The 14882-nt window shown below is 21.8% G+C and overlaps 1 protein-coding gene across 1 annotated transcript in view; it reads right to left on the reverse strand.

Annotated features, from left to right (window-relative positions):
• Positions 1 to 465: 465 nt before the first annotated feature.
• The window catches only part of LOC117180154 (mitochondrial import inner membrane translocase subunit Tim21), a 22560-nt gene continuing 8143 nt past the window's right edge, over positions 466 to 14882 (reverse strand). The window contains exons 3-5 of the mRNA XM_033372501.1: positions 8877 to 9111; positions 791 to 890; positions 466 to 720 (exon numbers count right to left, since the gene is read on the reverse strand). Coding sequence (XP_033228392.1) covers positions 577 to 720; positions 791 to 890; positions 8877 to 9111 — 479 coding nt within the window. The 3' untranslated portion in view covers positions 466 to 576. The remainder of the gene's footprint in view (positions 721 to 790; positions 891 to 8876; positions 9112 to 14882) is intronic.

Genomic DNA, 14882 nt, shown 5'->3' on the forward strand with positions numbered 1-14882 from the left:
TTTCGAATAAATTAATTAATTCTTCAAAAAATAATTCAATTTTAATCCCAAAAGATCAATTTTCTACTAAAAAAAAAAGACAGTTTCAATAAACTATGTAAATTTCCAATTAAAAAAGGTAATTCTACAAACCAAAACTAGAAAAATTCCATTTGCATTTGAATTTGCTAAAAAAAATAATCTTCAACTAAAAATAAAATACTTACATTCTCAACCAAAAAAGAAACGAATTTTGAAAAAAAAATTAAACTTTCAACCCCAGAAATTAATTTTTAACCAAAAAGATTAAGTTTCAACTGATGAGATAACTCTTCTACAAAAAAAGGAATTTTTAAGAAATAATTGAATTTTCATCCAAAAAAGATCAATCTTCAATTAAAAATATGTTTTTCAAATAAAGAAATTAATTTTTTTTAATAATTCAATTTTAATCCTAAAAGATGAATTTTCTATTAGAAAAATATAGTTTCAATAAAATATATAAAAAATCTCTTTAAAAATATGCAACAACCCCATTCACTGATTGAAATCCAGAGCGACTTTTTAAACTAATTTATAGATTTATAACGCAAATATTTAGATAAGGGGAAGCAATTCATCTTTGGATGGAGTTGCATTTTGTGTGGAATTCCTGTCATCTTCTAAAACGATGACGGTGCGTAGCATGTCCTCTAATTTTACGAATAAGTACTTGTACTCGAATTTCCCCGTCTTCGGGTTCTGTAATAAAATTAGGAAATAAATCTTTGTCTACTTTGGGCATTTTTCATAATAAAAAGAAAATATTTACCTCGTATACTTCTACATGGACAACACCCTTCTTTCGAATTCCTTGAATGTAAAATTGCATTCTTATATGCTGAACTTCATTCTGAATGAAAATGTCGTGTCTGTAAAAGAGTTCAAGAAAACCCAATTTTTTAAAGATTTCTGTAGCATCAATTTGGAAAAATAATAACAAAATAGTTGCATGCAATTTTTAAAATATTAAATTCAGGGTTTAATTTTTTTGAGGAATATATAAATAATAATTAAATATTACTATAAATATTAGTTGAATATATAAATATACATCTGGCATAAAATAGAGTGAAATGTCGAGAATTCAAAAATTGAACAATTTTTTTTTTAAATTGATTCTTTTTAATAGAAAAATCATGCTATTATATTTTTGGTTTAGAATTCATCTCAATTGGTTTAAAATTCTAGCATTTGAGTGAAAATTTAACTATTTTGTTGAAAACTCGATTTTTTTGTTATAAATTAATTTTGTTTTGATTGAAAATTGAACGACTCCATTTGTGGTTAAAAATTTATCGTTTTTAGTTGAAAATTCACCTAAGAAATTTTTTATTGAGAATTCATCTATTTTGGTTGAAAATTCCTATTTTTTCATCCAAAATTCAACTACTCCGTTGAAAGTTAAAATACTTTGTTAAGCACTAACTTTATTGCTTGTAGATTAAACTATTTTGTTTAAATGTAATTTTTTACCGCAAATTTAACAATTCCACTATTGGTGGTTCATTAATCGTTTCCAATTGAGAATTCAACACTTTGGTTGAAAACTGAATTATTTTGTTGAAAATTCGTTTGCTTGTTTGTTTGAAAATCAATTTTTATAAGTGCAAATTTTTGGGTTAAAAGTCAAATCTTTTGTAAAAAAAAATTCCTCGTTTTGGGTATAAACACCTATTATTTTGTTGGAAAATTTCACTATTTTGTTAAAATTTAAGTTTTTTGTGGGAAATTCATATTTTCGGACGGAAATTTAACTGTCTTCTAGAGAATTTGCTTTTTTTTTTAAATGAAACTGTTTTATTAAAATTTAATATATTTTGGTTGAGAATTCAACTATTTTGTTGAAAATTTTTTTTTTCTTTTTGTTGAAGATTAATTTTCTTAACTGAAAATGCTACTGTTCCATTATTGGTTCAAAATTCATATATTTTGTCCTAAGTTTATTTGTTGATTTTTAGAAAATCAATATTCTTGATTAGAAATTTAACTAATTTGTTTATAAAAATTTATTTTTCAAGCGCGAATTTTCGACTTAACATTCATCTGTTTTGTAGAAAATTGGTATTTTGGCTTTAAAAACAAAATTTAGTGGATAATTAATATCCTTAATGGAAAGTTTAACTATGATTAAAAACTGATCGTTTTTAGTTGAAAATTCGCCTATTAAATTATTCACTCCGAATTCATCTTTTTTAGTCGAAAATTCCGATTTTTTAATCGAAAATTCAACTACTCGGTTGAAATTTGAAATACTTTGTTAAGTATTAATTTTGTTGCTTTTAGATTGAACTATTTTGTTTAAATTAAATTTCTTACTGGAATTGTAACTATTCCAGTCGGTTGAAAGTTTCCAATTAAGAATTCAACACTTTGGTTGAAAACTGAATTATTTTGTTGAAAATTCGTGTGTTTGTTTGAAAATCCATTTTTTCAAGTACAAATTTTTCGGTTAAAAATCAAATCTTTTTAAGCAAAAATCGTTTTTTTTTTTTTGTTAAAAATTTAGCAGTTTTGTTGAAATTTCTTCTTTTTGGGTAGAAACACCGATTAATTTCTTGGAAAATTTCACTATTTTGTTGAAAAATTTTTTTTTTCTTGTTGAAAATTAATTTTCTTAACTGAAAATGTTACTATTCTATTATTGGTTGATAATTCATATATTCTGTTTTAAATTAATTTGTTGTTTTTAGAAAATTAATATTCTTGATTAAAAATTTAACTGCTTGGTTGAAAGTTGAACTACTTTTTTGAAATTTTTTTCATATTTGAAGATCCATTTCTTTTGTTGAAAACTGAACCAATTAGTTTATCAAATTTTATTTTTCAACTGCAAATTTTTCAATTTAAAATTCAACTGTTTTGTAAAAAATTAGTATTTTGGATTTAAAAAAAAATTCTTGGTAAAATTCATGTTTTCAGTTGAAAAATTCAACTGTTTTCTAGAGAATTCGTCATTTTGGTTAAAATCATTTCGGTTTCAAAATTTTGGAAAAAATATCGTTTCTAGATGTAAATTCCAAAATTTGGTTGAACATATTTGTATTTTGTTGAAAACACGATTTTTATTTAATTAATTTTTTTAATTGAAAATTGAACGATTCCATTTGTGGTTAAAAATTCCTCTTTTCTGGTCGAAAATTCAACTACTCAGTTAAAAGTTGAAATACTTTTTTAAGTATTAACTTTACTGCTTGTAGATTGAACTATTTTGTTGAAATTTAATTTTTTACTGGAAATTTAACTATTCCAGTATTGTTGGTAAATTAATCGTTTCCAATTGATAATTCAACACTTTTATTTAAAACTGATTTATTTTGTTGAAACTTCATTTTTTTTGGAAAATCATTTATTTTTAAGTGCAAATTTTTAAGTGAAAATCAAATCTTCTGTTAAAAAAATTGTCTTTTGTGTTTAAAAATGTATCTGTTTTGTTGAAATTTAAGTTTTTTGTAGGAAATTCATATTTACGTACAGAAATTTAACTGTTTTCCAAGAAATTTGCGATTTTATTTAAAAATACAACTTTTTTATTAAAATTTAATATATTTTGTTTCAAAATTCAACTATTTTGTTGAAAATTAATTTTCTTAACTGAAAATGTAACTATTCCATTATTACTTAAAATGCATATATTTTGCCCTAAATTTATTTGTTATTTTTTTTTTAGAAAATCAAGATACTTGATTAAAATTTTAACTAATTTGTTTATAAAAAATTTTTTTTCAAGTGCGAATTTTCGAGTTAACGTTCATCTGTTCTGTAGAAAATTAGTATTTTCACTTTTTAAAAAATGGAGGAAAATTCATGTTTTCAGGTGAAAAATTCAACTTTTTTCTAGAGAAATCGTCATTTTGGTTATAACCATTTCGGTTTTTACTTGGTACAAATTGTAAACCCCTTTTTAAAAATTCATTTAACTAGTTGAAGATTCATTTTTTATGGAAAATTGAACTATTCCATTATTGGTTAAAAAATATCGTTTTTAGATGAAAATTCTAAAATTTGGTTGAACATGTTTGTATTTTGTTAAAAAATCAATTTTTTGTTAAAAATTAATTTTGTTTTGATTTCAAATTTTTCTATTTTTTATCGAAAATTCATATTTTCAAACGGAAATTTAACTGTTTTCCTAAGGAATTTACCATTTTGGTTAAAAATTCAACTGTTTTGTTAAAAATTAATATATTTTAGTTAAGAATTCAACTATTTTGTTGAAATTTTTGTCGTTGTTAAAAATAAATTTTCTTAACTGAAAATGTAGATAATCCATTATTAGTTGAAAATTCATATATTTTGTCCTAAATTAATTTTTTTTTAAAATTAATATTCTTGATTATAAATTAAACTGCTTGGTTGAGAGTTGAACTACCTTGTTGAAAATTTAACTATTTTTTTTTTGAAATTAGTATTTTACATGAAAATTTATTTATTAAGTGCAAATTTTCAAGCTAAAAATTCAACAGTGTCGTAAAAAATGAGTATTTTCGCTTTAAAAAGGTTCAACTTGGCTGAAATTTGAAACACTTTGTTGAAAATTCATTCATTTCATTATTGGTTGAAAAATGATCGTGTTTAGATAGAAATTCCAGAATTTTGTTAAAAATGTATGTATTTTGTGGAAAAATCCTTCTTTTTGTTTCAAATACATTTTTTCAAATGCTTATTGTTAGCTAAAAAATGCAACTGATTTTCTAAAAAATTAAACTCTATAAAATCCTTTCAAATCCTTAAATTCAGTTTAACACGTGATTGACTTTTGATTTCCTAAGTCTGTTTTATACATTAAATTTGAAATTTTGAAAATTAAATCTAAAAATAATACCTTTTAATAAGAAAATTTATAGGAAACCTAATGCGAATGAAGAAGTAATTTTTCTTTTTAATACTCTTGCAAGGTTAAACTAAAAATTTTAAATTATTTAAAAAATTATTGAAAATGTTATGAGGATGTTCTATGTTATTTTTTTTCGCTGTAAATAAGTATTTTGAAGACAAATTTCTAATCTAAAATCAAAAAAATAATTTTTAACAATTTTGCATTATGTTAGTGTTTTTCTTCGGAAAAAATTGACTGCTTAAAAATTCAAAATAGTATAAAATTCGATTTTCAACTATTTGGAATTTAACTTTGAAAATTCTACTTTTGAAAAATTATGAAAACTGAAAATTCTATTTTGAACTGTTGAATACTCAAGGAAAAAGAGAATTTTTTTATTAAAAGCAAGTGTTGAAAGTGTAATAATTACATCATTTTACATGGGAATTTATTAAATAAAATTTTAATCTGAAAAAAATTAAATGATTTATTCTTTAAAAAAATATTATAATAATAAGAAAATTTTAATTTAATGTCAGTGTCTTTCGTCTAAAATAATAGAGAAATAAATTTTTCTTAATAAAATTAATAATATCACACATTGAAAGTAATACGAAACACTTTAATTTCCTAATATTTCAAGTCAAAATCTATATTCAGTTTTCACCAAACAATATTAATATTCTAAACAGACGAATTAAAAAAAATACATTAATTTTCTACCCGACAGTTGCATTTTTAACTTATAAAGGATAAATTTCTAACCAAAAACGGAAACGTGCAATTCTCAGGATTAAAAAATTAATTTTTACACACAAAAAACTGAATATTAAAAAAAAAATTTAATCTAATAAGATAAATATTCAGAAAATATATATTTTTAACAAACCATTTCGAATTTTAACCAAGTATTTGAATGGGCAACTGAACAAGATTAATTTTAAACCAAATGGTTTAATTTTGAACGAAAAACATAAATTTTCTTAAAAATGGTTTAATTTCGAAACAAACAGTTGCATTTTCAACCAAAAAAGGCTGCATTTTTAACAAAAAAAAGATTAATTTTCGATAAAAAAAAATGAATTTTTAATCAAATGCATGAATTTTCAACTAAAAGAGATCAATTTTCAATCAAAAATATTAATTTTTAACCAAAAATGGAATAGTCACATGTTGAGTTAAAAAATATTTTTGTTTCTATTTCAACCCGGAATATTAATTGTTTTAATATAATGGTTGAATTTTGAACCTAGGAGGTGGATCTTAAAAAATATGAACTTTTAGTTGAATTTTCCTTTTAAAAAAGATGAATTTTCAATCAAATACTTGAACATTCAATCACAATGATGATTTACAAAAAAGACGGTTGAATTTTAAAGATAAGAGGACGAATTATGTACAAAACGGTTGAATTTTCAACCCAAAAATATCATTTCAAAAAATTAATGTTCTACCAAAAATTTAAATTTTCCAAGAAGATTAATTTTCGACAAAAAAGGACGAATTTTTAACAAATTCAATAAATTTTCAACTAGAAAAGATCAATTTTCAACAAAAATATTAACTGGCAACAAAAATGGAAAAGTTACATTACTAGTTTACAAAATTAATTATCAACAACAACAAAAAAACGAATTTACAACAAAATAGTTACATCTTCAACATATCAAACAGTTAAATTTTTAACCAAAAATATAAATTTTCTAGCAAGAAAATTAATGTTATACCAAAAGAAAATATTTCAGCGAAATACATCAATTTTCAAAAAAAATGGTTGAATTTAAAATCCAAAAAGACGATTTATGTACAAAACGGTTGAATTTTTAACCGGACAATATTATTAAAACAAATTAATTTTTACTAAAAAGTTATATCTCATTAAAATAGTTTAATTTTTTTGCTTAAAGTTAATTTTTAACCGAATAATTGCAATTTTCATCCTAATGGATGAATTTTCAACCAAAAAGACTAATTTTTGGCTAAAAAATGCGAATTAAAGAAAAAGAATGAATATGCAACTAGAAAATATAAATTGTCAATAAAAAATAAAATAAAAAAGAATTTTCTACATAAAAGTTGAATTTACAACAAAAAAGTTAATTTTTAACCAAATATTTGAATTTTTAATTCCAAAAGACAAATTTTCGACAAAAATTACATTTTCAACTCAATCAGAAAAATTAATTTTGAATAAAGTAGTTGAATTTATAATAAAAAAAAGTTAAATTCGCAACGAAAAATGTAATACCTGATATTTCAACCAAAGATTTTTATTTTAAATAGTAAACGGTTGAATTCATCTGAAAAGATGAATTTTCAACAAACTAGTTAATGTTTCAAACAAAAAAGATTTTCCTGTCAAAAAAGAAACAATATTTAAACGAAATTTTTGAATTTTGCAGCTAAAAGATTATTTTTCAAAAAAGTAGTTAAATTTAAAAAGAAATGTCATTCAAGAAAAAAACAAAATGAAAACCATATTATTGAATTCTCAAGCCAAAAAGACAACATTTTAACTAAAGAATATCTATTTTAAATCAAAAAGTTCATTTTCAACCAAATATTTAAATTTCCAAGCCAAAAAACGAAATTTCTACCTTGCAGATTAATTTCCAACCCAAAAATAAGAATTTTCAACCAAAAAAATGAATGTTCAATTAAAATAATGAATCTTCAGTCAAAAAAATTAATTTTTAATAAAGTGGTTGAATTTATAATGAAAAAAGTTGAATTCTCAACGAAAAAATGTAATAACTGATATTTAAACAACACTTTAGTTTTTATTTTAAATGAAAATCAGTCAAATTCGTACAAAAGGACAATTTTTCTACAAAAATAGTTAATTTTTTCAACCAAAACAGATTTTTCAGTCAAAAAAGAAACAAAATTTCAACCACATCTTTAAATTCTGAAGCCAACAAGTTAATTTTCAACTAAAGGATATTTATTTTAAACCAAAAAGTCCATTTTCAACCAAATATTTGAATTTTCAATACAAAAAGACGTATTTTCTACAAAACAATTTAATTTTCAACCAATATTATTTTTAACCAAATATATTTGAATTTTCAATTAAAATAGACGAATTTTCAATAAAATAGTTAAATTTTTAATTCAAAATTATGAATTTTTAACCAAATAATTGAATTGTTAATTCTTAAAGACAAATTTTTTTACAAAAATTACATTTTCAACCAAAAAGATGAATGTTCAATTAAAATGATGAATCTTCAGTCAGAAAAATTAAATTTTAATAAAGTAGTTGAATTTATAATTAAAAAAGTTAAATTCTCAACAAAAAATGTAGTAGCTGGTATTTCAACCGAAAAAGCTTTTTATTTTGAATGAAATTCGGTTAAATTCATTTTAAAAGATGAATTTTCAACAAAATAGTAGATTTTTCGACGATAAAAAATTTTCCAGTCAAGAAGTCCAAATTTCACCAAGATCGTTGAATTCTCAAGCCAAGAATATCAAATTTGAATTAAAAAACATGTATTATAAACCAAAATATTAATTTCAAATAAAATATTTGAATTTTCAAGCATAAAATTATCTAAAAAAAAGTTAACTTTCAACCGAATAGTTGCACTTTCAATCCAAAAGGATGAATTTTCAACCAAGAAGATTATTTTCGAGTAAACAATATGAATTTAAAAAAAATTACATGAATTTTCATCTAGAAAAGATCAATTTTCAAGTTAAAAAAATATAATTTTTAACAAAAAGGGAATAAATACTAACATTGTTAGTTACAAAAATTATTTCTTAACCAGAAAAAAAAATTCAACGAAATATTTAGATTTTCATCAAAAGAAATAAATTTTCAACAAAGTAGTTCAACTTTTAACCCAACTAGTTGAACTTCTAAACAAAAAAATTACTTTTTAACAAAATAGTTGTAATTTAAAAAAAATCTTCATTCAAATACTATAATTTTGAACAAAAAGAGATGAATTGCGAACCGAAAATATAAAAATAAACTTTTGCAATAATAGAAAGCATTATAAAATCAATTATTTAGACAAAATCAAAATACCTGACGTGGCCTCGTCGACCCCGGCGAGTTTCTTCCCCATAAGCTTTCACAGGTTCTCCGAGGGCGTCCAAAATTCTCGAATCTTTTAAACATCGATCTAAAGCCTTTTTGTAGACACCATTCGGACTTTTTTCTGAGAATAATTCTTTAAATATCGTGAAAAGGATAAATCCAGTGATTCCTACTCCTCCAACGATTATACTCAAGTACCAAGCAGACTTCGTATTTTCCTTGACTAAAAGAAAATGAAAAAATAATAATAATAATTTAATAAGTAAGGTAAACAGAACATTACTGGGACAACTTAAAAAGTATGTCCAATACTGGAACAATAATAAATATCATTGAGTATCGTCTATATTCCAACATAAATCATAAAAGTAAAAAATTTCTAGTATTCTTGAAGTTCTTTTGAATTTATTACTACTATTTATTTTTGTTCTGACAAGTTATACATTTAGCAAAAAATAATAAAAAAATAATCCTCAAAATCTGTGAATGAACTGCTGTCAAATTCGCCATTTTTTGTATTTATAAACTTTCCGCATAACTTTTATAGCCTTGTATTATTGGAAAATGTAATGTTTTTGCATATTTTTAATATGTTTAGGATTAAAATTCATAACTTTTATAGCGATTTTATTAAATATGTTATGAACGTTTTAATGTCCCTCATTTAGAAAAATTCTTGACATTGTTTATAAGAACTACACTTTCCGTTCAAATTATTATTTATTCTCAAAAAATTGTTCACAGTAGTTTATTGAAACCTGCAATTCTATCCTCAAATTTTGCCAACTGTAACTCATAAATTTCGTTTTCCATACAAATTAGTAAATATGCATTACAATTTAGTATTAAATATTATAAATATTATTGATATTAATATTATCTGTTTACTTTTTTAAATAAATTAAGTAAATTAACTTTTCTGTTAAAAATTTACATTTTTGAATTATAAATACAACTGCTTTGAAAAAAACTCGTCTTTTTAAATTGAAAATTCAACAGTTTTGTTGCAATTTTTTGACTGAAAAATCTTTTTTTTAATCAATATTTGAACGATTTTCTTGAAAATTCGTCTTTTTAGTTCTAAAATTTATCTTTTTAATTATGAATTTTATTTTTCGTTAGCAAAAATGCACCTGTGATTGCAAATCAATCTGTTTAGGTTGAGGCTTTAACAGTTTTCTTGAAAACTCGTTTTTTGTTAAAAATTAATTCAACTGCTTTGAATTTGTGATTAAAATATTTTTTGGCTAAAATATCAACTATTATATTTTTTTATTAGAATTCACCTTTTTTCTAAAAAATTGTTGAATTTTATGATAAAAAAGACTAATTTTCTACTAAAAAGATAAATTGTAATCAAACAATATAATCTTTGATATTTCAACCAAAAAATATTTTAATTAAACATTAAAAACGATTGTAATAATTTTAAAAAAATGTATTCATTTAAAAAACAAACAAATTTTCACCCAAAGAATTCGACTTGTAACCAAAACTGATAAAATTTATAACAAAAGAGATGATTTGTCAACCAAATAAGATTTTTTTTTAAAGAAAAAATATTTTAATCAAACAGTTTCATTTTTGCTAAAAATATGAAATTTATAATTCAAAAGATGAATTTTCGAACCAAAAAGACGAATTTTCAACAAAATATTATAAATATTAATCAAAAAAATTGTTCAGTCAATGAAATTGTCAACCAAATAATAAAATCTTTAAACAAAAAATAATTGAAATTGTTTGAATACTTTTTTCAATTTATGTACTAATTTTAATTAAGATGAATTATATATCAAAATTTACAACAAAACAGTTAAATCTGCAAGTAAATAGATAATATATATCATATTTAATATTAATCTACAATATTAAATGTTAATGCACACTTACTAATTTGATTGAGATTTAAATTTATGAGTTACTGTTAAATTACTTACCTAAGAAGCTAGCAAAATTTGAGGCTAGAATTGGAGGTTTCAATAAGCTACTTTGAACAACTTTTTTATAATAAATAATCAATTAAACGGCAATCGTGGAGCTTATAAACAATATTTTTAATATGAATGAATTTCTTTTAATAATATGATGTTATTTTGTTAAGCAAAATTTTAACATGTTGATATAAATTTGGTTAAAAAATAAAGAAAAATAAATTCCTCATGATTTATTTCAATAAAACTGTTAAAGTCTCAACCTAAACAGTTTAATTTTCAATCACAGATCCATTTTTGCAAACGAAAGATGAAATTCAAAATTAAAAAGAAAAATTTTAGAACTGAAAAGACAAAGTTTCAACAAAATCGTTTAATGAATTATTAAAAAAAAGATTTTTCAGGCTAAAAATTTCAACTGAATTGTTGAATTTTCAATTTAAAAAGACGAGTTTTCTTCGAAGAAGTTATATTTATAATTCGAACATGTAAATTTTTAACAGAAAAGTTAATTTACTCAATTTATTTTAAAAAGTAAATAGATAATATTACTACCATTAATATTTATAATATTTAATAATAAATTTTAATGCATATTTACTCATTTTTATGGAAAAATGAAATGTGTGAGTTACTATTAAATTATTTACCTCATAAGGAGCTAGCAAAATTTGAACAACTTTTTTATAATAAATAATCAATTAAACGGCAAGCGTGGAGCTTATAAACAATATTTTTAAAATGAATGAATTTCATTTGATAATATCATGTTATTTTGTTGAGCAAAATGTTAACATGATGATATGAATTTTATTCAAAAATAAAGAAAGATAAATTCCTCATGATTTATAACAATTCATTCTTGCTTTTTAATGTACTCTATAATTGCAAATTATTTATACCATTTCATTTTGATAAACCCCATTGGATTTTTCTTGTCCCAGTAATGGCCGGTTTACCTTATGACGGACATCAAGTGGATATGAATAATTATTTGTTTTGCATTTTTAAAATACAAATACTCCGTCTATTATTAGGGATCACAGCGGTTTAGTAGTTCAATTTTAGAGAAAAAAGTGGATTTTTTACAAAAAAAAAGGGGATTAAAAAAAAGTATCATTTATTAATCAAAACTTTTTTCATCATACGTATCAGTTCGAAACCCTGAGGTCTTCAAAGTATTTTTCTAAATAAGCTAGAAAGAAATAATGTGAAAGACAAAAATTAATATTTGGAAAAACTGCTTTTTCTGATTTTTTTTACTTCGATTTTTAAATTTTTTAATTTATTTTTATCATTTGCAAACTTTCACACATTCAGTTTGATTAATGTCAGCTAAAAAAATATTAAAGCGCAAAAATGAAAAATTATTTACGTAAATAACAAAATTTTGGCGATACAATTTTTTTAAATGCACAATTTTCTAATATGTAAAATCAAACCACACATTAATCAAGTCCACATTAATTATGCTATTATTAGTATTATTTTGAAATCCGAAATTTTTTATCTCCAATCAAAACTAAAATACTTTTCTCTAATCCGCCGTTTTACGCATTTTATTTGACTGAAAATTCAAGAATTTTTATATTATGTGATTCTAAAATTAAATTTTTGGTTGAAAATTCATAATTTCGGGTTAAAAATTCAAATGCTTTGTGAAAAATTCGTCTTTTTTATTGAGAATTAACAAATATTTGGTTCAAACAACATTTTTGGTTTAAAATTCTCATTTTCAGGTTGAAAATTAAACTTTTTTGTCGAAAATTTTATGGTTGAAAATTCAAATATTTTACTTAAAATAAATATTTTGGTTTACAATACATATTTCTTAGTTCAAATTTTATATTGTTGGCATGAGAATTCAACGATGTTAGTGAAATTTGGTTTTTCTCTTGACTGGAAAATCTTTTATGGTTGAAAAATCAACTATTTTCTTGAAAATTCATCTTTTTAAATGATTTCAACCGTTTTTCGTTTGAAATAAAAATGATTTTTGGTTGAAATATTAGCTATTAAATTTTTCGTTGAGAATTTAACTTCTTTTATTACAGATTCAACTACTTTATTAAAAATCAATCTTTTGACTAAAGATTCATTAGTTTAATTGAAAATTCATCTTTTTGGTTGAAAATTGGTATTTTGGAATTAAAAATTCAAATGATTGGTTGTCAATTTACTTTTTTGTTGAAAATTCTTAATTTCAGGTTAAAAATTAAATTGCTGTGTAGAAAATTATTTTTTTTTGCTTGAAAATTCAAATATTAGTTGAAAATGAACTTTTTAGTTTAAAATATATTTTGTTTAGTTCAAAATTAGTCTTATTGGCTTAAGAATTCAACGATGTTGGTGAAATTTGGTTTCTCTCTTTGGTTTCTCTCATAATTTCGGATTAAAAATATAATTATTTTATTGAAAGTTCCTCTTTTTTTATTGAAAATTCAAATATATTTCGGTTTACAAAAAGTTGGTTGATAATTAAACTGTTTTGTAGAAAATAAGTCTTTTTGAATTGAAAATTCAAATATTTGGTTGAAAATGAACTTTTTGGTTTAAAATAAATCTTTTTTTGTTGAAAATTTGTCTTGTTGGCTTAAGAATTCAAAAATATGGATGAAATTTGGTTTCTTTTTTGACTGAAATTTATTTTTTGGTTGAAAATGTAATTATTGTAAAAAAGTTGTCTTTTAGAATAAAAAATTCAGTTATTTGGTTGAAAATGAGCTTTTTGTTAGAAATTAATAACTTAAGATTAAAAATTTAACTGTCTTATTAAAAATTTATCTATTATTTATTGAAAATTCAAATATATTTTGGTCCAAAAAAATGTTACTTGAAAATGAAACTGTTTTGCAGAAAATACGTCTTTTTGGATTGAAAATTCAAATATTTGGTTGAAAATGAACTTTTTGTTTTAAAATAAATCTTTTTTTGTTGAAAATTTGTCTTGTTGGCTTAAGAATTCAAAAATATGGATGAAATTTGGTTTCTTTTTTGACTGAAATTTATTTTTTGGTTGAAAAAAGTAACTATTTTGTAGAAAAATATTCTTTTTGGACGAATTTAATTGATTTTCATTTACAATTAAATTTTTTTTTAATATCAGCTATTAAACTTTTCGTTGAGGATTCAACTTTTTTTATTGTAAATTCAACTACATTATTAAAATTTGATTTTTCTTAATAAAGATTCATCATTTTAATTGAAAATTAATCTTTTTGGTTGAAAATTAACTTTTTTCTTAAAATTTCATAATTTCGGATTAAAAATATAATTATTTTATTAAAAATTCGTCTTTTTTATTGAAAATTCAAATATATTTGGTTAAAAAAAAGTTGGTTGATAATTAAAATGTTTTGTAGAAAATACGTCTTTTTGGATTAAAAATTCAAATATTTGGTTGAAAATGAACTTTTTGTTTTAAAATAAATCTTTTTTTGTTGAAAATTTGTCTTGTTGGCTTAAGAATTCAAAAATATGGATGAAATTTGGTTTCTTTTTTGACTGAAATTTATTTTTTGGTTGAAAATGTAATTTTTGTAAAAAAGTTGTCTTTTAGAATTAAAAATTCAGTTATTTGGTTGAAAATGAGCTTTTTGTTAGAAATTAATAACTTAAGATTAAAAATTTAACTGTTTTATTAAAAATTTATCTTTTTTTTATTGAAAATTCAAATATATTTTGGTTCAAAAAAAAGTCGGTTGATAATTAAACTGTTTTGTAGAAAATACGTCTTTTTGAATTGAAAATTCAAATAATTAGTTTAAAATGAACTTTTTGGTTTAAAATAAATATTTTTTTGTTGAATATTTGTCTTTTTGGATAAGGAATTAAAAAATATGGTTGAAATTTGGTTTCTTTTTTGACTGAAAAATCTTTTTTGGTTGAAAAAATTAACTATTTTGTAGAAAAATCGTCTTTTTGTACGAATTTGACTGATTTTCATTAAAAATTTTTAAACAAATTTGTTTAAATATCAGCTATTAGATTTTTCGTTGAGAATTCAACTTTTTTTATTATAAATTCAACTAGTTCATTGAAAATTATTTTTTTTAACTGA

The sequence above is a fragment of the Belonocnema kinseyi genome, chromosome 9, assembly GCF_010883055.1.
Source record: "Belonocnema kinseyi isolate 2016_QV_RU_SX_M_011 chromosome 9, B_treatae_v1, whole genome shotgun sequence".
Lineage (NCBI taxonomy): Eukaryota > Metazoa > Arthropoda > Insecta > Hymenoptera > Cynipidae > Belonocnema > Belonocnema kinseyi.